This window comes from Bos indicus, chromosome 7 (assembly GCF_029378745.1).
Source record: "Bos indicus isolate NIAB-ARS_2022 breed Sahiwal x Tharparkar chromosome 7, NIAB-ARS_B.indTharparkar_mat_pri_1.0, whole genome shotgun sequence".
Taxonomy (NCBI): Eukaryota; Metazoa; Chordata; class Mammalia; order Artiodactyla; family Bovidae; genus Bos; species Bos indicus.
The window spans coordinates 10,179,517-10,202,670 of record NC_091766.1 but is presented as its reverse complement, the minus strand read 5'-3'; the positions used below and the strand labels follow the sequence as shown (position 1 = coordinate 10,202,670).

Genomic DNA, 23,154 nt, shown 5'->3' with positions numbered 1-23,154 from the left:
TGTAAATTTCCAATTTCTTAAGAATAAATTCTTGTTAGATAAAATACTTTACACTGAGTCATTTTTTTTCACTTTACTAAAAGTATAATCATGAATTGTGCTACTTATATGGAAAAAAGAATAAAAATCGTGACAACAAAAACAATTACATAATTCCATAGAAGAGACAAATATGAAACCAGTTTATCACTTTTTAGTTCAGTATAGCTTGGAACATCACTACAATAATTACTCTATCTGAAAATGTATTCATAGACATTAGCAGAGAGTGTGTTTCATAACTGGTCATCTGATTTTACTCCCTCACAGTGTACTGTTCTCCATTTAGCTCAGTGTCCATGTTGCCTACAGGACATACTGGCAAAATGGAGCATCAGATGTATGTCTCCAATTGTCTATCTGAAGCAAATTTCAATAAAGACTTTGACATTATAAGGTCTTGATTCAAAGAGGATTCTAAGCATGATGTAGCAAAACTTTATGTCAGATTATTACCATGCCAAATAGTTTTTCATGGTGTTCATTCATGAAGGGGTTTATTGTTGGGGTGAAGTAGTGTTTGGTTTAACTATATCTTTCTGTTTCTGCTTGAAATTTTCCATTACTGATTACAAATATGATTCCTTCCTCTGCTCTAAATGAAGTATTTCCCACATTCCAAGTTCTGTCATTTCCACAAAAAGAGTAGTCAATGAATAATATGAAAGTGAAAGTCACTCAGTTGTGTCCAACTCTTTGTGACTGCATAGTCCATGGAATTCTCCAGGCCAGAATACTGGAGTGGGTAGCCTTTCCCTTCTCCAGCAGATCTTCCCAAGCCAGGAATCACCCAGGATCTCCTGCATTACAGGCGGATTCTTTACCAACTTAGCTATCAGGGAAGTCCTAATAATATAAATATTATATGTATGTGTATATATATATATATATATATATATATATATATATATATGTGTGTGTGTGTGTGTGTGTGTGTGTGTGTGTGTGTGTGTGTGTGTGTGTATAATCTCCAAAGTGTGGCTCACTAGACAGCTTAAACTCCTATACAGTCCTGTGGTTCAGTAACAAGTTTTGTACAAACAGGTATATCCTTTTAAATTTTCTTGCTTACCTAAAAGGAAACCTCAGTGGAATCCCTTTTTAACACAACTGTATGAAATAAACTTGAATAACAGGGAAATCATGAATGCTATTCAAATATCACAACAATTGCCTAGGAAAAAAGCAGCATGTTATTATAACTTACCTCAGTTTTGTTCACATTGCTTATTGCAGCAGTTAGCTCTTGCTACATAGAAAGTCATCCTAAAAGCAAATGGTCTAATATAATGGATTTATGATCAAATGGATTTCTATGATGGGGATTTTATCTGAGTTCTGATTTGTCTCCTCGTGGGTCTATTGTCAGCTGTCAGGCTCTATGTTGTGTTATAAAAGCTCATCCATGATGTTGTGTGCAGTTGTAATGCTTCTCTGTTTTGAACCACTTTATGTGAAAAGCAGAGACATTATTTTGCCAACAAAGGTCCGTCTAGTCAAGGCTATGGTTTTTCCAGTGGTCATGTATGCATGTGCGAGTTGGACTGTGAAGAAAGCTGAGTGCTGAAGAATTGATGCTTTTGAACTGTGGTGTTGGAGAAGATTCTTGAGAGTCCCTTGGACTGCAAGGAGATCCAACCAGTCCATTCTGAAGAAGCCCTGGGATTTCTTTGGAGGGAGTGATGCTAAAGCTGAAACTCCAGTACTTTGGCCACCTCATGCGAAGAGTTGATTCATTGGAAAAGACTCTGATGCTGGGAGGGATTGGGGGCAGGAGGAGAAGGGGACGGCAGAGGATGAGATGGCTGGATGGTATCACTGACTTGATGGACGTGAGTCTGAGTGATGGACAGTTGGTGATGGACAGGGAGGCCTAGCGTGCTGCAATTCATGGGGTCGCAAGGAGTTGGACATGACTGAGCAACTGAACTGAACTGAACTGATGTAAAATTCTTCCTTTTATATATGCAGGTTAGTTTAACAAGAAAAAAGATGGGTTTCTCAAATGTTAACTATTTTATCTAAATTTCACCATTACTATATCCATAAGTGATGTTTTGTTTCTTCCTAGTTAGAGGAGCTAGTGGTAGTTTAGTCAGTAAGTTGTGTTTTGTGACCCCATGGGCTATAGCCCATCAGGCTCCTCAGTCCATGGGATTTCTCAAGCAAGGATACTGCAGTGGGTTGTCATTTCCTCCTCCAAGGGGTCTTCCTGACCCACGGATCAAACCCAGGTCCCCTGCACACTCTTCACTGGCTGAGCCAATGGAGCTGACTACCACTAGAGCACGTAGAGGAGCAATCTCTCACCAGTTTTAGGTTTGACTCAACTACATGTGCTTAACATACTATGCTAAACAATGTACCAATGAAATGTTTAATTCTCAACTAATTTATTAAAGTGTAATTACATAGAATAAACTGCACATGTTTAAAATATGCAATTTTCTGGATTTCAAAACAATAAAAACATCATTCAATTTGTGTATGATTTCAGAAGGTGCACAAGATGTTTTAATTCATTTTTAATGTTATTGTTGATCATACAATTTGCTCTTAGCCTAAGTTTTGCTTATTTCAGAATAAATTTTGAGATGATTAATTCTAACTCACTTGAACATTGTGAAAAATGAATTAAATATATAGAAATACTTTGCTGAGTCCACAATTTTCAAGTTTAGAAGTACATGTATGTTATTTGTATACACCTTTCTCTCAAACAGTCACACTCATCCATACATATACATGGACACAGTCTCATTTGTAATCCCATCCATTGTTTTAGAAGAAAACTTGAGAGAAAGTTGGAAGGATAGTCATGAAAGAATAAATGCTTGAATTAACATAAATTGAATATAAAAAGTTTAACAGGAAGATGTAAAATAGAGTGTATGATCTTAATTTTGATAATGACTTACTTTTTAAATTTAAATTTATTTATTTTAATTGGAGGCTAATTACTTTACAATATTGTATTGGTTTTGCTATACATCAACATGAATCCACCATTGGTGTACATGTGTTTCTCATCCTGAACCCCCCCTTCCTCCTCCTTCCCTGTACCATCCCTCTTAAATTCTCCAAGACCTTAAAGTCAAAACCATATTTACATTTGTTGTTATTGTTTAGTCCCTAAATTGTGTCTGACTCTTGTGACACTGTGGACTATAGCCCTGTAGGCTCCTCTGTCCATGGGATTTTCCAGGCAAGAATACTGGAGACAGTTGCCATTTCCTTCTCCAATATTTATATTGGGCAATGTGAAATTCCCTGTACCAGCTAATGGGGCAAAATTTCTCCAAACTGACTCTAATTTTCTTATACTTAAAATAGGAATTCAACACAGAATGCCTTTTAAGGGAAGCTCACTGACTATTGAAAAGCTTAAACTCAGCTCAGAGGGACAATATCTGATTGAACAAATATCTGTATTGAAATTCTAGAAAGTCAGGAAACTGAAATGGATCTCTTTGGCTAAAATTGAAATGTTGGCAGGTCTTTGATCCTCATGGACACTCCAGAGGACAAGTATTCCCTTTCTTATTTTATTTACATTGGTCACCAGCATTCCTGGGCTCATGGTCCTTCCTCTATCTTCAAACACAGATGCATAGCATTTTAAACTGCCTATCTAACTTCACTTCTTCTTCTTTCCCACTTTTAAAGGGTTACTGTGATTACATTAGTCCAACTTGGATAATCTGTGCTAATCTTCTTATATCAAGATTAATTAACAATCTCATTGCATCTGCTATTGTAATTTTTCTTGCAGTGCAAGCTAGGATATTTAAAAGTTCTTGGGAATATGATGAGGACATAGTTTTTGAGGATTTTATTCTGCCTGTGTTTTGTCACTTTGACTCTTTACAACCTGGTGAACTGTAATCCAACAGGTTCTTCTTTCCATGGAACTGTCCAGGAAATAATGTTGGAATAGCTTGCCATTTCCTGCTCTAGGGGAACAACCCAACCCAGGGACTGAAATTGCCTTTCTTGCTTCTGCATTGGGAGGCAGATCCTTTACCACTAGCACCACCTGGGAAGCTCCTTTATTCTGCCTACTGCAAAGTATTTTTCAGACAGAAATTATTTGATGTTACTCATTTATTTTACATAAATAAAAAATCAAATAAATTTACCACTATAAAGTAAGTGAAACTATTTTTTTTCAAAATTACATACACGAAATATTTTTGGTAAAGACCTAAGACTACCAACACAGGAGTCAAATTTAGGACCACTGTCTTGCTGTTCAAATTGTGGTCCACAGACCAGGATCTGCGGCATCAATAACATTTAGCATCTTGATAGAAATGCAGAGATCCTGGGCTACATGAATCAGACTTGTTGAATCATGATTTGAATTTGAACTACAACCTTAACAATTTGTGGAAATAGTGAATTAGAGACATGCTGGTCTAGAATAAATTTTCTCACTTTCTCACTGTTGACATTTGGGGCAGTATAATCATCTGTGTTGGATGCTGTCCTGCACAGATTTTCAGTGGCAGCCCTACAGATAAGCCAAATATCACCAGTTGTAAAATGGTCTTTGGTTGACAATCGCTGTCTCAGAGTTTGAGAGAACTGGAAGAATCCTGAGAGAGTCCAGTCAAAATGCATTGTCTTACTTGTTTAAAACTTTGATTAGAACATTAAACCTGTCTGAATCTCTTTTGTACAATGGAGAATGAAGTGCATAAGAGGACAACATCAGAGAATGATCTTCTATAAAATTAAAGCAGACTGTAATTTCCAAGGAAGGTAATGGTATATAAAAATATCTAAATATGTCTCATAATAACAAACATTTTGTAATGAGAGGCTAAATGATGGCTCTAACTTCTGAAACCAAGTATGAAATTTCTTATAGCTTTGGGAAAAGATTCAGGAATGCAAGCATTGTAGTGCCCAAAGTTTTATATGAAAGAAAAATGTTATTCCACTTGTAAAAAGGGGAATAACAATTTTCTAGAGCTATCAAGAGCTGTCTAGTCAATGATTGGTAGATTTGAGGGACCTAATCAAGAGAGAATTCACAGTCTTAAACTTTGAGGAAACTTTAACTCAGGCTGGGACAATGTGCTGAGAGGTTTAGACCTCCAGATGCAAGAGAGTTCATGAAGAAGGAGGAATAAAATCTAAACTCATCTTCCTTGTAACCTGGTCTCCTAGGAGCAGAGAGTCAGGTGGAAATAGTTCCTTCTGTCCAGACCTGTGTTCCACAGGGAAATCATGACATAAATGTGGGTTACAACAGAAAAGATACCTAATGAGAATACAAAGTGAGCTATAAAACTCCTCTGCTGCAATTCCCTCAGCCTGAGAAATCTTGGACTTCATAGGATGTGTTTCCTTTGGAGACCTAAGTCTGTCTGGTCTTCAAGTCCTTCCTGCTGTTTTGTGAGACAGAGCTTCAGTCTCCAATATCAACCCTCCAGGAGGCATTTGAACTTCCACACAGAGACCTTTCTCTCAGTTCCCATCCAGGTGAGTCTGAGAGCCCAGTAGCTATTGCAGGAGAGGATTGGTGCTGGTGCTAAGTCGCTGCAGTCATGTCTGACTCTTTGTGACCCCATGGACTGTAGCCCACCAGGCTTTTCTACCCATGGATTCTCCAGGCAAGAATACTGGAGTGGGTTGCCATCTCCTACTCCAGGTGACCTTCCCAATCCAGGTATCGAATGCATGTTTTTTGTGTCTCCTGAGATGTTTTACCACTGCACCACCGGGGAAGCCAATGGGAGAGGACTGGAGAAAAAGAAATCCTTGAACCTCTATCAAAGGTCACCTGTGAGCCAATCCAGTCTAGTTCAGATATCAAAGCTTATTGGCCAGAGAAGCAAATATTGGCCTCAGTAAGGCAGGCTCAGTGTTGACAATTCAATATAAAAACATGTCGATTAAGAAGAGGGAATGGGAGGCATAAAATGACCCAAGTAAAAGTGGAATATAAGTGTTATGATATTACTAAATAACAAGAGTAGAAAAATAACGTTATTAGTGGTTGAGTGACATACAGTGAAATGAAGGCATTTCATTTTATTTTAAGATGGACATTTTGACAGTTCCATATTAATTAGAAAGATCCTAACCAGGGGATTTACGCAAATATATCCCTACAACAGCATTTTTTGTAACTTATGTATCCTAGTATCTCTTCTCTCTCTTTCTGGATACTCACATAAAAAACATGTGAACATGGGCAAACTAAAGAGATTTACTTTGCCATTATTTTGTTATCTGTGAGGTTGTATATATATTTCCATTTGTTAACCATTTGCTTTCTCCACGAAAAGTTGTCTGTGAGAACCCTTAGCTTTTGTCTAGTATTGCTGGATTATAAGCATAAAAAATAATTTGAGGTTTTACTTTTTCACAAAATTATTGTCTGCAGTTCAGTTATTTTATGTGTCTATAGATATATTTATGGGGATATTTGGGATTCTAAACTATGTATGGTTAAATTATCAACCATATGGTGTTCTTCCCATTGCTTATAATTTAAAAAAAAATTTTTTTTTCTGACTGAAATAACTGACCTATCACTTCATATTCTTCATGTGCAAAATCTTGTTTTAAACAAGAATAATAATAAATGTTCTCATGCATACTGTGAATAAATAAATTTGTACACATATCTCTAACTTTATCTATTTTTCTGTATTGTTCCATTCAGCGTTTGTGATTAAATGTATTTGTAAAAGTTATATTACCTTTGGGCATCATGTAGAGAACATTCTTCTTTATCTTTGGAATAAAAAAGGTCACCTTAATCTTCCATAGGGATTTCCTGGTGGCTCAGGATGTAAAGAATCTGCTCACAATGCAGGAGATCCAAGCTCAATCCCTGAGTTGGGAAGATCCCCTGGAGGAGGAAATGGCAACCCACTCCAGTATTCTTGCCTGGGAAATACCATGGACAGAGGAGCCTGGCAGGCTACAGTCCATGGGGTTGCACAGAGTCAGACAAGACTGATCAACTAACACTTCACTTCAATCTTCTGTAAATGTATTTGAATCCATATATCTTTATATGAGAATAAATTATAACTAGACTATTCCTCTCTCCTCACATTTTAAAATCTGTTCTGCTATAATCTTTTCTTTCCAAGTCTTTGACAATTTAATATTGAACTGTGGCCCATATTAATGTCATTAAATTATTCCCATTTTATATCTTCATATAAATGAACTGTAGACTTTCATTCAGTTTTGTTATATTCAATTATTTTGAAATCTTCATACTTAATTTCATTCTCATTGACATTTTCACATAGGTTCTTGGTTTCTTTTAAAATTTCTCTTTCTGTGTTATGTATGCATATCTATTCATACACTTTTCTACAAATGCATAAATGCTCTTTATATTTCAGTACAGTCTTTTTTCTACCTGTTTCCCATTTTCCTTATTTATCAGTATGCACCAGGGGCTTTCTTCCTGTACAGTACTAGTTTATTATTTTCAATAGCTATTTAATAATTCATGGTAGGGGATGTGCTATTTACACTATGAATGATCTTCCATAATCTTTCCCTTTAAAGTGCTGTTGTATCATTGCTACAAAAATATTTGAGATGGTTAAGTTCTAACTATTGTTCTGACTGGGAGAAGCTATGTTTCCAGAGAACACTGAGAAATGCTCGTACAAATGTCTGTCTGTCACACTGAGGAGGGATGGCTGGAGGCCAGGGATGCTCTAGACATCCTATAAGTCACAGGACAGACCCCGCCACAGAGAACACCTGCTTGAGAATGTCAATAATGCTGAGACTGAGAAACTTTGAGTTAAAGAACTTCTATACTTGTAATATCTATACAATTCTTCAGAATGTTTTCCCAACATTGTAACACTATAAATTTCTGTCAGCAGGAATAGATAGTACCTGTTTGCTCCTTGTTTCAAGGTACCACTGCAAACAGCGTGATGGCTCTTTAAGTGTTTTCCAAGGCTGTGGGGTGTGGAAAAGTTTGTTGTTTTCTAAACTAGTACTGAGTTTGATCATAGTCACATATTTGATCACCATTCTAGTTTGCCTGTTATTATCATATGGCGATATATTATACGTATATTGCTTGTGTATGTGCTTAGTCACTATTGTGTCTGACTCTTGCAACCCCCTGGACTATAGCCCACCAGGCTCCTCTGTCCATGGAATTCTCCAGGCAAAAATCCTGGAGTTGGTTGCCATTTCCTACTCCAGGGGATGTGAAATATTTTTATGGCCAAATATTTATGTTTATGTATACATATACATTATATGTTTATTACTCTACCATTATCAGCCTTTCAAATAAATTTTTAAAAGCTAGGGTTTTTCAGTTGGCATTTGGAGGATGTTCTGGCCATACAAATAGTTCACCTTTTATTTAGTTAAATATGGTTATCTTTTTACTTGTCAGTTTCTTGCCTTAATTAAAATTCCTTGCTCCACCTATAGATTGTAATATGTAGTTTTCTAGATGTTCACCCAAAATTATTACTCTTACAGTGAATAGATAATCCCTGTGATTTTTTGGTAATATGAATGAGGGAGGGGGAAAACTTCATTTTCTTCCAGGTACATATCCACTTTTACCAACTTTTATTCAATAATCTAGCCTTGCCAAATAAACTGAAATATAACCTTATCATATATTCAGTATACATCTATACTGAGACCTAATTCCTGATTCAGTCAACAAATAATAACTGAGCATCTACTATATGCCACTGTTTCTAGGAACATTGTCTATTATATTCACTTATGCCTATAGCTTTGCCAATTTAATTACTAATCCATGTGACATCATTAAGTCATTACAATTTTTGCCACCTTTCTTTTATAAATTTTTGCCACCTTTAGTTTTTTTTTTATTGAAGTATATTTGATTTACAAAATTATATTCATTTTAGATGTGTGACATGATGACAGCATTATTATAGATTATACACCATATAAAGTTTTTATAAAATGCTGGCTATATTCCCTATGCTGTACAAAGTATCCTTGCAATTTATTTATTTTATACATAGTAGTTTGTGCTTCTCAATTCCATGCTTCTATCTTGACACTTCCCTGTTCCTTTTCCTCAATGGTGACAGACAAAGCAAATGTTAATGCTTATATGTAGAATCTAAAAAAGAAAAAAAAAGAATATACCCAACAGACTCACAGATGTAGAGAATGAACTACTTTTTCGGTTAGTTTTTGATGCTCCATTAAATTTTGTTTAATATAGTTTCTCTGAAACTAATCTATTTAACCTGGCTTCATTCTATCTGCCCTTCTTTTTATTTCATAATTTCACATTTACTTAAATGTTTTCTGTGTAAGTACAGATATAGTCACACATCGTTCTGAAAATAAGAAATGAAAAAGATCTTACATTATAGTGGCAACATTAGGCGTGCTAAATTGCTTTAGTCATGTTTGACTCTGATCCTGTGGACGGTAGCCCACCAGGGTCCTCTGTCAATGGGATTCTCCAGGCAAGAATACTGGAGTTGGTTGTCATTTCCTCCTCCAGAGGATCTTTTTGACCCAGGGATGGAACTGGCATCTCTTATGTCTCCTGCATTGGCAGGCAGGTTCTTTACCACTAGCGTCACTTTATTTTTAGATGGCAACATCATAGTACAGTGAAATAAACATGTGTGTGGCATAGTGTTCTTGGGCTTAAATCATTTGAAGAAAGTTACCACAATAAAAGAATGGATATTCAGGATGTGCTCAAGATTTACAGAGCAGGGTCTGGAAAAGTCTTTGCATTTTGGACAAAGACAGGAACCAGGATTAAAGTGTACCCATGTATTTATAAAAGGAAAATAAGACAAAATATTAAACCCAAAAATAACAGACAAGCAATTGCCTATAGTCTATAAATTAATTAAATGCAAAACAAAAAAAGGGCTTTATTATTCTTTGTAAATCACATCAAATTTCATAACAATGATTAAAAACCTGGCCTCTGGACTCAAACTCTTTGGGTTAAAATACCAACTGTCTAGCTTTGAGACCCTGGGAAAGTCATTTCACTGCTCTGTGCTTCAGTTTCGTATCATCAAAAATTCAGATAATAATGAAACTGCTTTGTAAGTTGTGAAGATTAAGTGAAAACAATCCATTTAATGCATTGGTTCATGTTAAATATTCAGTTAAGTGTTAGCCACTTGCTGTTGTTAGCCATAAGTCGTGTCCAACTCTTTTTCCACCCCATGGACTGTAGCCTGCCAAGCCTCTCTGTCCAGGGGATTTCCCAGGCAAGAATATTGGAGTAAGTTATCATTTCTTCCTCCGGAAGATATTCCTGACCCAGATATTGAACCCAAGTCTCCTGCATTGGCAGGCAGGTTCTTTACCACTGAGCCTTCAGGGAAGACCTAAATGTTAGACATTAATATCTTTTATAACATCATGCTCAATAGATATTTATTAAATAAATGAACAGTGAGATATTAAATTCATGTTTCAGGTTTATCTGTATTAGATTAATGGTATTTGAAATATTTAATATGAAAAATATTTATTAAAAATGTTAATTAAAAACATGCTTACAAAAACAAACAAAAAAAAGCAGTGCCCTATAAGAAAACTGAGACAGGCTTGCTTCATTCCCTATCAGACTGTTCTCAGAGAGACAGTAGTCTTGAAGCAGGATCTTATTTCCCTGTCCTTGTATTGAATTTAGCTATTAGTCCACCAAGAAGTGAAAGTGAAAGTCACTCAGTCATGACCAACTCTATGGAATTCTCCAGGCCAGAATACTGGAGTAGGTAGTGTTTCCCTTCTCCAGGGGACCTTCCCAACCCAGAAATTGAACCCAGGTCTCACTCAATGCAGGCAGATTCTTCACCAGCTGAGCCACAAGGGACACTCAAGAATACTGGAGTGGGTAGGCTATCCCTTTTCCAGCAGATCTTTCTGACCCAGGGATCGAATGGGAGTCTCCTGCATTGCAGGTGGATTCTTTACCAACTGAGCTATTAAGGAAGCCTTAGACCTCCAAGGCTAGAAGCAAAGTTCCCTGATTCTCACCCCGTTTGAAAGCAAAAATGTTTCAAGGAGGCAAAGACTGCAAAACAGGTACAAAGTTTATTATTAAGAGACACAGCACAAAAAATGGAAGGATACCTAGAGAAGCAGTTTATTTATTTAAATCAGCACAGAAATACACCCCCAGAGAGGAGTGCTGGTGTCCTGAATAAGGAGCACAGTAAAAAGGTGATTTAAATCATATACAAAGGACAGTCCTTCTGGGTCTTTGCTTACACTTGGCCAGTCAACTTTTTTTCTTTTATCACACCTGATTGGTCCTAGGACCCTCACCAAGATGCATACAGAACTTTTTGCTAAGATGGGTCCCATCACAGACCTGTGGGTGCGTGTCCACACTTATTTTTGGATGGCACCCCCTCCCTTTTCGACTCCCAAGGAGCCTCCCTGCACACGTGCAGACACGGAAGTCTTCCTTGACCTTAGGAGTGGGATCTTTATCTCTTTGCTTCAGCAGAAATCAGCTTCTGCCTCTAGCTTTGTCCTTGGAGTATCTGGGTGAGAGCAAAACTTCAATTTTACTCCATTTGACCAACACCAGCTATCCAGTCCAGGCACAGGGCTCATCTATCTCCTACTTCAAGACCACAAAAATGAAAAAGTCTAAAAATATGGAAAAGTCTCAGGACAAATCTTATACTGCTTAATGCAAGACATACTAAACTCTTATTGTGTCTGTATATGCCCTTTTGTGAACTGTTGATTTATTCCTTTTGCTTATTTTTTCTTGGATATTCAATCTGTATGGTGTTTCACATCATACACATATCACTGTCTGTGTTGTTGGAATACAGGTACTTTTTCCTCTTGAATCAAGGAAATCTTACAGGGGCTGGAATTTTGCCAAACCGAAGAAGTTATTCTTCATCACATTGTCTTAGAGAACATTTGAGCTTAGTAGATCATTTTCCCACAATATCCATTTCATTTCTTTTAGTCTCTCTTGTACTTAAATACATACACACATACTTTATGGCACCACTAGTGCAGAGGCACTACTGCTCTTCGTTGTGGCACCGCTACTCTTCATTGCGGTGCACTGGCTCCTCATCTTGGTGGCTTCTCCTGTTGCTGAGCACGGGTTCTAGGCGCACAGGTTTCAGCAGTTGTGATGAATGGACTTAGTTGCCAAGTGGCATATGGGATCTTCCGGGAGCAGTGCTCAAACCTGTGTCCCTCAGGTTGGCAGACAGATTCGTAACCACTGGACCATCAGGGAAGCGCTCTCTCTTACTTTTTTTTTTTTTTTATTCTTCCAATTTTATTTTATTTTTAAACTTTACATAATTGTATTAGTTTTGCCAAATATCAAAATGAATCCGCCACAGGTATACATGTGTTCCCCATCCCGAACCCTCCTCCCTCCTCCCTCCCCATACCATCCCTCTGGGCCGTCCCAGTGCACCAGCCCCAAGCATCCAGCCTCATGCATCGAACCTGGACTGGCAACTCGTTTCCTACATGATATTTTACATGTTTCACTGCCATTCTCCCACATCTTCCCACCCTCTCCCTCTCCCACAGAGTCCATAAGACTGTTCTATACATCAGTGTCTCTTTTGCTGTCTCGTACACCGGGTTATTGTTACCATCTTTCTAAATTCCATCTCTCTTACTTTTTAATTTATTTTTAAAAATACATGGCAGAAAAACTCATACCTAAAAGGAACCCCTAGTTTATTGGTCCATGGAAAGCTTAGGAAGTGGAATTTCTGGGTACCATTTATACATTATTTAAGAGAAAGATAATCTGATTTGACCAGCCTCAATTGTAATGACACAGGCAGGTAGTTCTGGGTGAGAAGTGCATGGTAGTAACACAGCCCAGGAGGATTTGGTATGTGTCTGTGCCCTGTGGCTTGAGAGCAGTTCCTAAAGCAGAGGCACCTGGGCTTATATATTAAGGTGATGTAACACGGAGGTCAGAATTCAGTCAACAGATAGTATTAAGAAATTTGTTTGAATTCACAGGAAGCCTTGGCAACAAATTAATCAAATGCAAGAAAGAACATACAAAAAGGGATTCTCTGTGGACTGAAATGTAATATGTATCAGGGAAGCCACCTTGTTCCTCAGCATCCCTGACACCATCTCTAATCACTCCCCATCTTGCTTATTCTCTGCCCCAGTGGCTTCCTTGTTTGCATTTGAACACGTGGAACAAATATCTTCCTCAGGTCCATGGCAGTGGCCATTCCCTCTGCCAGGCACATGCTCCTCCTGATGTCATACTACACCATTCTCTTTCCTTCTTGAGGTACCTGCTGAATTATCACCTGTTTGCCAGCCTTATTTGAACACTCAGCACAAGATAATATCTCCTACCAAGATTTTTTTTTAATACATGGATTTGTTTCCTTCATAGCATTTGTCACCACCTGATATACTTATTTGCATATCATTTTCACTGTCATTGGATGGTGGGGTATTTATTTTTAAGCACCCTATGCTTATTGCCTATGTGTTCTCGGAATGTGGTTGGCACTTGAAATATGTTCCTCAAATACATGCAAGAATTTCTTCCTACAATTGCAGCATGTATGATATTTTTGAGAATATGCTGAGAATGGGGCAAAATTTCCTATGCAGAGATGAAATGAGTGGGGCATAATCTCAAGAAGAACTTATCTATAACCAATTAAAATCAATATTGACTGCAAAATAAAAATTGTCCAGGTTAAGTAATATGGGTAATGCCCATTGGTGTGAAAATTATTCATGTTCTGTTTTGACACCTTTCTTAATAACTCAGTGATGTATTTTGCATCAGTGCTGCTGGCTGGTGATCCCCTTGTTAAATTAGTATCCTCCATATATGCAATCTCTTCACCTCAGTGAAAGAATAAAGCATTTTCCACCTGTGCATCTCAGCTCTCAGGTGTCTCTTTATTTTATTGTAGGCGCTTAGGAATATATCTTAGTTCTGTGGCTACCCACAGCTCAAACTTAAGTGCAAAAGCCTCAGTGATGTACATAGGTGTCAAACTCATGATGGGCCCACTTCTCTAGAGTTTGAGGAATAAAAACATAAATGAAGTTCAGAAGAGTTCCTGTATGATGACAAGAATAAAATGGACAGATATCCTGGGTGTGATAAAATACTCTCAACTGCACAGTTCAAAGCCTTGGAACTAAAAATTGTGGTACTTTGATCATTGTAGAATCAGCTTTGTTCTGTCCATTTACTTCCTGGGATTTTTATTTTTTTAATTAAAATTCTTTATGCAGTGTCTGTAACTCATTTTATTAAACTTTCTCCTCAGTCTAATATAAAGCCAGTTTTTTTTTATTTGTATATTTTTAAATTTACAAACTTTGCCCATCTTTGCATAGAAATATATGGAAATTTTCAATTCTTTATAGGGTGAGACATCAATTTCTCAATGATAATTTCTGTTCTGACATTTTTCTTAATAACATGGTGATGCATTTTTTATCCCAAGTAATTTTTTCTTGTTTTCCCAAAACAGTAGTTGTCGTTATATTACTCATTTTAAGAAATACAATTAAAAACCAAAATAATTTGTAGAATTTTTTACTAGAGGAATATCTGAGACCATAATTTTTTTCACCTTTGTGTAAATCATTCCTTTGTATGTCATATTTTAACTGTTTGTTCTGATAAAGTGAAAGTGTTAGTCCCTCAGTTCTGTCCAACTTTTGTGACCCCATGAACTATAGCCTGCCAGGCTCCTCTGTCCATGTAAATTTCCAGGCAAGAAAACTAGAGTCGGCAGCCATTTGTAGACTTAAATAATAGTGTGTGTATATGTGGGCATTGAGTTTTACTCTCCTCAAAAGGATCCTATTCTCTTATTCAGCTCCATGTCCACAGTGCCTGCTCGAGTGACTGTTGAAATGGTCACCAAATACACATCAGCAGGCGGAGTCTACACTGAAACAAATTTGATTAAATAAAATTTATTTATTTAATGTTACTTATTATACTTAATATGGCTTTTGAGTTAGGGAAAACATGAATACAAAGAAAATTTTTAAATTTTCTTTGTATTACTAAGTGAAATACTTATTATGCTATACATTCACACATTGAAGTATGGAAGATCAATGTCCCTGTGGAAGGATGTGTTTCACTGAGGTGATGGTTTGTTATGCTTAAGTTGTTTTTTATTGAATTTTCTTCCTGATTTCATCTTGAAATATTTCAATGATGCCTGTAGATGCTACTCTTTCCATTGCTCTAAACAAAATTAAAATTTTTATGATCATTAAATGTTCAGTGATTAACAATATAAATGTCATTCATTATTACATATAATAGATATATAATATATACTATATAATATACACTACATATTGTAAAATACATATTATATAGTATATATACCATATACAATATATACTCAATACTGTATTATATATTATGATATATAATATATATCATAATATATAATACATAGTAGTGTTTATATTTGTGTGTGTGTGTGTGTGTGTGTGTGGTGTGTGTGTGTGGTGTGTGTGTGCACACTCAGTTGTTTATGACTCTGCAATTCCATGGACTACAGCCTCCAGGTTCCTATGTCCATGGAATTTTCCAGGCAAGAATACTGGAGTTAGTTGCCATTTCCTTCTCCAGACGACCTCCCAACCCAGGGATTAAACCCAAATTTCCTGCATTCCAGATGGATTCTTTACCACTGAGCCACAAGGAAAGCAGAGGCCCTGTGAGTCCCACCCATATCACCTTGATCCTTTACATTTCTGAGGTTTTAAGTACAACTGCCAATAGTTAGCTCCTAAATCTCTTTACCTGGGGGCTTTACCTGACCAACAAAATCTCTCTGCCTACTTGCATGGCTATCTGACAGTGACAGTGGTATAATAATTGCACCCTCAGGAGAGGAATTCTACATTTTCATTTATTTTCTTGGGCTCCAAAATCACTGCAGATGGTGATTGCAACCATGAAATTAAAAGATACTTCCTCCTTGGAAAAAAAGCTATGAAAAACCTAGACAGTGTATTAAAAAGCAGAGACATCACTTTGCTGACAAAGGTTCCTATAGTCAAAGCTATGGTTTTCCAGTAGTCATGTACAGATGTGAGAATTGAATCACAAAAAAGGCTGAACACTCAAGAATTGATGCTTTAGAACTGTGGAGCTGGAGAAGACCCCTGAGAGTCCCTTGGACTGCAAGATCAAACCAGTCAATCTTAAATGAAATCAACCCTGAATATTCATTGGAAGGACTGATGCTGAAGCTGAAGCTCCAACATTTTGCCACCTTATGCGAAGAGCCAACTCATTAGAAAAGACCCTAATTCTGGGAAAGACTGAATGCAGGAGGAGAAGGGGATGACAGAGGATGAGATGGTTGGATGGCATCACTGACTCAAGGGGCATGAGTTTGAGCAAACTCTGGGAGATAGTGAAGGACAGGGAAGCCTGGAGAGCTACAGTCCATGGGGTCACAGAGTCAGACATAAGTTAGCAACTGAACAACAACAACTATATGAACTAGATTCTCCTGACATCTAACCTGGTCTCCTTGGAACAGAGCATCATAAGAATAATTTCTTGTCTAACTAGACCAGTGCCCACAGGGAAGTGTTGTGCTCAGAGGTGGGAGTAACAATGGAAACAGTGCCTAATGAGCAGACACAGGGAGCAGTAAGTATCTCCTCTGCTGCAGTCCCTCAGTCTATACAACCTAGACCTGCACAGGACATGGGTTGTTGGTTTTGAAGTCCTACATCTGAATAAGGACCAATGCTTCTCTCTTTCCTTCTGACCTGCCTGGGAACAGAGCTCCAGTTCATCATTCACCATCCAGGGAGGAATTTGAATTTCCACACAGGAACTTTCTTCTTATAGTCCCCATCTAGGTGAGTGTGAGAGTTCTATAGGTACTTCAAGAAAGGTTCAGAGAGAATGGAAGTAGAAAACTTTTACCTGAGGTCACCTGAGTGCCTAATCATCTTATAACAGAGCAGAGATATTAGTCATGCTGTTTTGCTCGGTTGACTAATTATAATTTTCTTATTTAATGTTCAAATGAGAAGTGTCTGATAGACTCAGCAACACAAGAGTCTTTGCTGACAATTAAGCGATGGGAATGGAAGTCTGATTCGGAGACATGAATGAAGGAGGAATTGGGACCTCAAACTGGTTCAGATAAAGTAGAGCAGGTTAGAAGTTCATAGTTACAGAGAAAAAGAAACCTAGGTTTGGAGGCATGAGCGGTGAAACATACACCTTTTTCCAGCATTCTAAGATGGGATATATTTGGCATCTTCCATTTTTCCCCCACATCTATTGAATTAGGTATTGCCTTGGAACAGAGTTCTTGAGACATACATTTCACAGTATCTTCTCTCACATTGAGTGTTCACATGAAAAAGCTGTATTTGATATGCAAGATGATATACTACTGAGCTTTAGTTTGCAACTCTTCATTACCAAGTGGTGGGAAGGCAATGGAGACATTTGTGAGGTAGAAGAAAATAATCAGCCAAACTCATCACAAGTTATGATCATTCACTTAGTGACATGAAACAAGTATGTTAAGTTCTGTATACACATTGAGTAAATTTGTCTACCAACTTAGACGAATGGATACCTCTTCCCTCACATTTTGTGTAAAGATATTAACAGTTAGAATGGGTCTGTAGTCTCACTAAGTACAAACAGCTGATAGACGGTAGTTCTGAGATTCAAACAGGGGTTTTCTGACTCAAAAACTTTTCATTTAAAATCATTTAGAACCTCTATACCACTTAAGTTTAAAATCCTCATCTATTGTTGAACATTGTATATTTTCTGTTGTAAATTGTGGGCTAATTCCCTTTGCTCCTTTTTCTAGTAGAGTTCAGTTAGTAAAATGCATTATCATTACAAAGATAATGATTCATGTTTCCTTTGATAAATTCCTTTAGGGTACCTTATTAAGTATTCTGGGCATCAAGGGAGTATAACTGGGATTGGGATGCTGCTGAAACCAAGGAGTCTCTCTTTTTCACTGTCTCCCAGAGACTGCCTGAGCTTATTAGATCTTGTTTTGTAAATAAAGGGGTTCAGCATGGGGGTTACCATAGTGTAGATCACTGAGGCCATCAGACTTATCCAAGAAGATGAAATACCTGCAGAACTGAGATACACATACTCCAAGGACAGTGCCCTAGAGCAAGGCAACCACCAAGAGGTGGGATATATAGGCAGTGTTTATTTTCCTCCACATGTTCTATTCTTTCTTCTCTCTCAGTGGTTTTTTTTTTTTTTTTAACTTCTTGTCCAGGGATCAAACCTGGGTCTCCCACACTATATAGCCAGTTCTTTACCATCTGAGCTACCAGGGCAGCCCACATAAATTTTATTTTCAGAGAAGGCAAAAAAAGAGCTCATATTAAACAGAATGCCACTTCCTCAAGAGGCTTGCCAACTTTAATTTAGGTACTATTTCTACATTCTTTATGGTAAAGATAATTTGCTATTAGTAGATAGCACAATGTCTTAATTATTGTGATTGGAAGTAGGAAAAGCCAAGAAGTAACAAACCCAGCAAACCATAATATGCTGTATTTGTGTGTGTTTGCAATGAGCTTTTCTCTGGGCAGTGATACCTGAGTTTATGTACTCCAAAATGGACAAATCCTGCAATGTTAACAGCAGAAGGGCATAAGGAGTGGATCCACTTCTACTCAGAGGAATGAATCAAAACAAACAAAAAATGTGAGAGGAACAACATGGGAATTAAGGTCTCACCTGTAGCAGGGAGGTCGCCTTGTTCCTCAGCAGCCTCTGACACCATCTCTCATAACTCTCCCTCTTGCTTATTCCCCTAGACACTTTGCCTTCCTTTTAAGTCTAGAATTTGAAGCAAGTGACATACTTAGGACCTTCTCACTGACTCTTTCTCCAACAGGGCACACTATTTCACCAGGTAATTTTGTGTCTCTGCTTTGTCTTTCTTCAGGCTTCTGTTCAAATTTCTCCTAGTTTGCAGATCTGGTTAAACTTGCATTCAAATGTAACACCTTCATTCACTCTATTTATACTTATTTTTTCCCCTAAAACCTATCACCAGGTATATACTTTTTGTTTGCTAATTTATATTATTCCTTTATTATTTATCATTGGGAGTCTCATTGTCAACATCCTATAATTTTAGCCCAGAATACAGTCAATTATTGTTTAATAGTTAATTTATGTCTGACTCTTTTGCAATCTCATGGACTATAGCCTGCCAGGCTCCTCTATCCATGGGATTTCCCAGACAAGAATACTGGAGTGGGTTGCCATTCCTTCTTCAGGGGATCTTCCTGACCCAGGTATTGAACTCTCATCTATTGCATTGGCAGGTGGATTCTTTAACACTGAGCCACCTGAGAAGGCCAAGAGACAGTATTCAACATAAATTCCTCAAATGTATGAGAGAATTTTGCATTTAAACTGTGTAATAAGAGTACCTGTTGGTGGAAAACCTGCCTATGGGAATTTCTATTCATTGTTGTTACAGCTTCCCTGGTGGCTCAGACCATAAAGAGTCTGCCTGCAATGCAGGAGACCAGGGTTCAATCCCTGAGTCAGGAAGATCCCCTGGAAAAGGGAATGGTAACCCACTCCAGTATCCTTGCCTGAAGGATCCCATGGATGGAGGAGACTGGTGGGCTGTAGTCCATGGGGTCGCAAAGAGTCAGATATGACTGAGCAACTGAACTGAAATGAATTGATAACACTTATGATGTCACAGAAGGCCATTTAAAATGACTGAATATAATTTACAGCATTTCACTATGCTAAGGTGTATATGTGTAAAAATTAGTCATTTTTCTTTCTGTCCTAGTAGTGATCACTACCACATGGTACCAGGCAACAATACACAAATTTCAGAATTTATTCTTCTGGGATTCTCAAAGGAACCAGAATTTCAGCTCCTTATATTTGGCCTTTTCCTATCCATGTACCTGATCACTGTGTTTGGAAATCTGCTCATCATCCTGGCTATCATCTCAGATTCCCACCTCCACACCCCCATGTACTTCTTCCTCTCCAACCTGTCCTTTGTAGACATCTGCTTCACCTCCACCACTATTCCAAAGATGCTGCTGAATATAATAACTCAAACCAAAGTCATTACCTACGAAGACTGCCTCACCCAGATGTATTTTTTCCTACTGTTTGTACAGTTGGACAATTTTCTTCTGACTGTGATGTCCTATGACCGCTTCATAGCCATCTGCCACCCCCTGCACTACACAGTCATCATGAACCCTGTTCTCTGTGGACTGCTGGTGCTGATATCATGGCTAATAGGTGCCTTGAATTCCTTGTTACAAAGCTTACTGGCATTACGACTGTCTTTCTGTACCGTCTTGGAAATCCCCCACTTTTTCTGTGAATTCAAAGATGTGATCCAACTTGCCTGTTCTAATACCTTTCTCAATAATGTGATGATGTATTTTGCAATTGGGCTGTTTGGTGGTGGTCCATTCACTGGGATATGTTACTCTTACTCTAAGATAGTTTTCTCCATATGTGGAATCTCATCAGCTCGAGGGAAGTATAAAGCCTTTTCCACCTGTGCATCTCACCTCTCAGTCGTCTCCTTGTTTTATTGTACAGGCTTAGGAGTGTACCTTAGCTCTGCTGTTACCCATGGCTCACACTCAAGTGCGACAGCCTCTGTGATGTACACAGTGGTCACACCCATGCTGAACCCCTTCATCTACAGTCTGAGAAACAAAGACATAAAGAGATTTCTAAGAAGATTCTTTGGGATAGCAGCTGTAAAAGGGCCAATTGTCCTGGGGCTGAAGAAGTGTCAGTTATTACAGCACTCAAAGCATTAGAGGCAGAAATTGTGATTCTTGATCAGATTGCAGAAAGAGCTCTTATTCCTTACATTTATTTCCTGGTCTTTCTATTTCTTTGATTTCAACTTCTCCATATAATTTAAGTAAGTCACTTGATTAAGCTTTCTATTCTGTCTGGTATATGGATACCTTTCCTTTCTTCTCTAAGTTTCTTATTTTTTTCTGAAATTGGATAAGGAATATTTGAAATTTTCCATTTACTTCATGGGAAAATTTTTGTTCCTCATTTTTTCCCTTTAAATGAGAGCTATCTTCCCAAGTAATTTTTTTTAAATTTTCCATAAAGAATTGTCTTGAGTTGTATCACTCACATAGAAAGACCACACTTAGCAGCTAGAGTAACCTATATAATTCCATTGCAGAGTGAAATCCAAATCAGTTTGTTATTTTGAGTCTCTCATTTTTTGTCTATATCATAACCTTATTTCCATGATATTTTGGTAATATCAACTTTATTCATACTATTGAGTTTTATAACTGCTCTTCTGGGGTTATATGCTGCTTGTTCAACCCGTGTCCCTAGTATCTACCATGCTGTTGCTGCTAAGTCGCTTCGGTCGTGTCCAACTCTGTGTGACCCCATAGACAGCAGCCCACCAGGCTCCCCCATCCCTGGGATTCTCCAGGCAAGAACACTGGAGTGGCTTGCCATTTCCTTCTCCAATGCATGAAAGTGAAAAGTGAAAGTGAAGTCGCTCAGGTTGTCTACTTGAAAGTTATACAGTCGTGTCTGACTCCTAGAGACCCCATGGACTGCAGTCTACCAGGCTCCTCCGTCCATGAGATTTTCCAGGCAAGAGTACTGGAGTGGGGTGCCATTGCCTTCTCTGAGTATCTATCATAGTCACCTATTAAAAATCATCATCAAATGTGTATCTCCCAGTAAAATCTATATTGAAATGCAAATGTGAATAAACAGACTGACCTAATATGGTCTTTGTGCTCCAAAATCACTTCTAATGGTGACTACAGCAATGATATTAAAAGACTCTTGCTCCTTGGAAGAAAAGTTATGAAAAATCTAGACAGCATATTACAAAACAGAGACATTACTTTGCCAACAAAGGTGCAAATAGTCAAAGCTATGGTTTTTTCAGTAGTTTTGTATGGATGTGAGAGTTGAACCATAAAGTCAAGCACTAAAGAACTGATGCTTTCAAACTGCGGTGTTGGATAGGACTCTTGAGAGTCCCTTAACTGCAAGGAGATCAAGCCAGTCAATCCTAAAAGAAACCAACCCTGAATATTCACTGGAAGAACTGATGCTGAAGCTGAAGCTCTAATACTTTGGTAAACTCATGTGAAGAGCAGAGTCATTGGAAAAGATCCTGATTCTGGGAAAGATTGAAGGCAGAAGAAGGGGATGACAGGATAAGATGGTTGGATGGCATCACCAACTCAACGGACATGAGCTTGAGCAAACGCTGGTATATGGTGAAGGAGCGGGAAGCCTGGCCTGCCGCAGTCCATGGGGTCACAGAGTCAGACATAACATCAACTGAACAACAGCAACAGTATGGTCCTATTGTCACAGATAACCTTAAATATGTCATAGCAAATTTTCAACCTTACATGTAAAAAATTTCTATCTATATATATCTACTCATTGAAAAGTGGAAAATTGGTGTCTGAGAGAGGGAGTCTATACATTGGAGTTAGTTATTGGTTCGTGTGTTTTATAATTGTTTTCCTGGATCACTCAACTTTGACTTTAAAATTTCCTGTCCTGATTACAGTTATGACTCCTCTGTTGCTCTGAACGAAGGATCTTCACTTTTCTAAATTTCATCATAACCACTAAAGAATCATGAGCAGTGAATGAACAATATCAAGCTGAATGATTTCATATGTCCTTCCTCCTCAGGAACCTTCATTCTTCAGGATCAAAGGATGACTCACAAGCAAGCTGAAATTTCTCCTAGTCATGTGATTCCAGATCACCATTTACTTTGGCACAATGTGCATATCCTTCCAACCATTCCAAGTTTCTTAGAACAAGTTCCTCATTAAGGAGAAACCAATGAACCAATTGATAATCTAGTTATCTGAAACAAGTTTAAATAATAATCATGAATATTGTCCCCAAATCAAGATGTATGCCAAAAATAAAAAGCAGTGGGTTTTTATGCGTGCTCTCATTACTGTTTGCTTTGTTGTTTCAGTTAGCTATTGCTGCATAACATCCTATATCATATAGTTTATTACAATGCCTTTCTTATCAAGTGAAATTAAATAGCTGGAGGT

The 23,154-nt window shown here is 37.7% G+C and overlaps 2 protein-coding genes across 2 annotated transcripts in view; one reads left to right on the top strand and one right to left on the bottom strand.

The window, feature by feature from the left end:
- The window catches only part of LOC139184054 (adhesion G protein-coupled receptor E2-like), a 1,114,856-nt gene that overhangs the window by 402,335 nt on the left and 689,367 nt on the right, over positions 1 to 23,154 (bottom strand). The gene's annotated exons all lie outside the window — the stretch shown is intronic.
- On the top strand, positions 19,897 to 20,886 carry LOC139183856 (olfactory receptor 7A17-like). Its single transcript, XM_070792159.1, has one exon. The coding sequence runs from the start codon at positions 19,897 to 19,899 to the stop codon at positions 20,884 to 20,886; it is 990 nt and encodes a 329-aa protein (XP_070648260.1).

Coding starts and splice junctions, on each gene's coding strand:
- LOC139183856 (XM_070792159.1), top strand. CDS start 19,897: ATGGTACCAGGCAACAATACACAAATTTCAGAATTTATTCTTCTGGGA.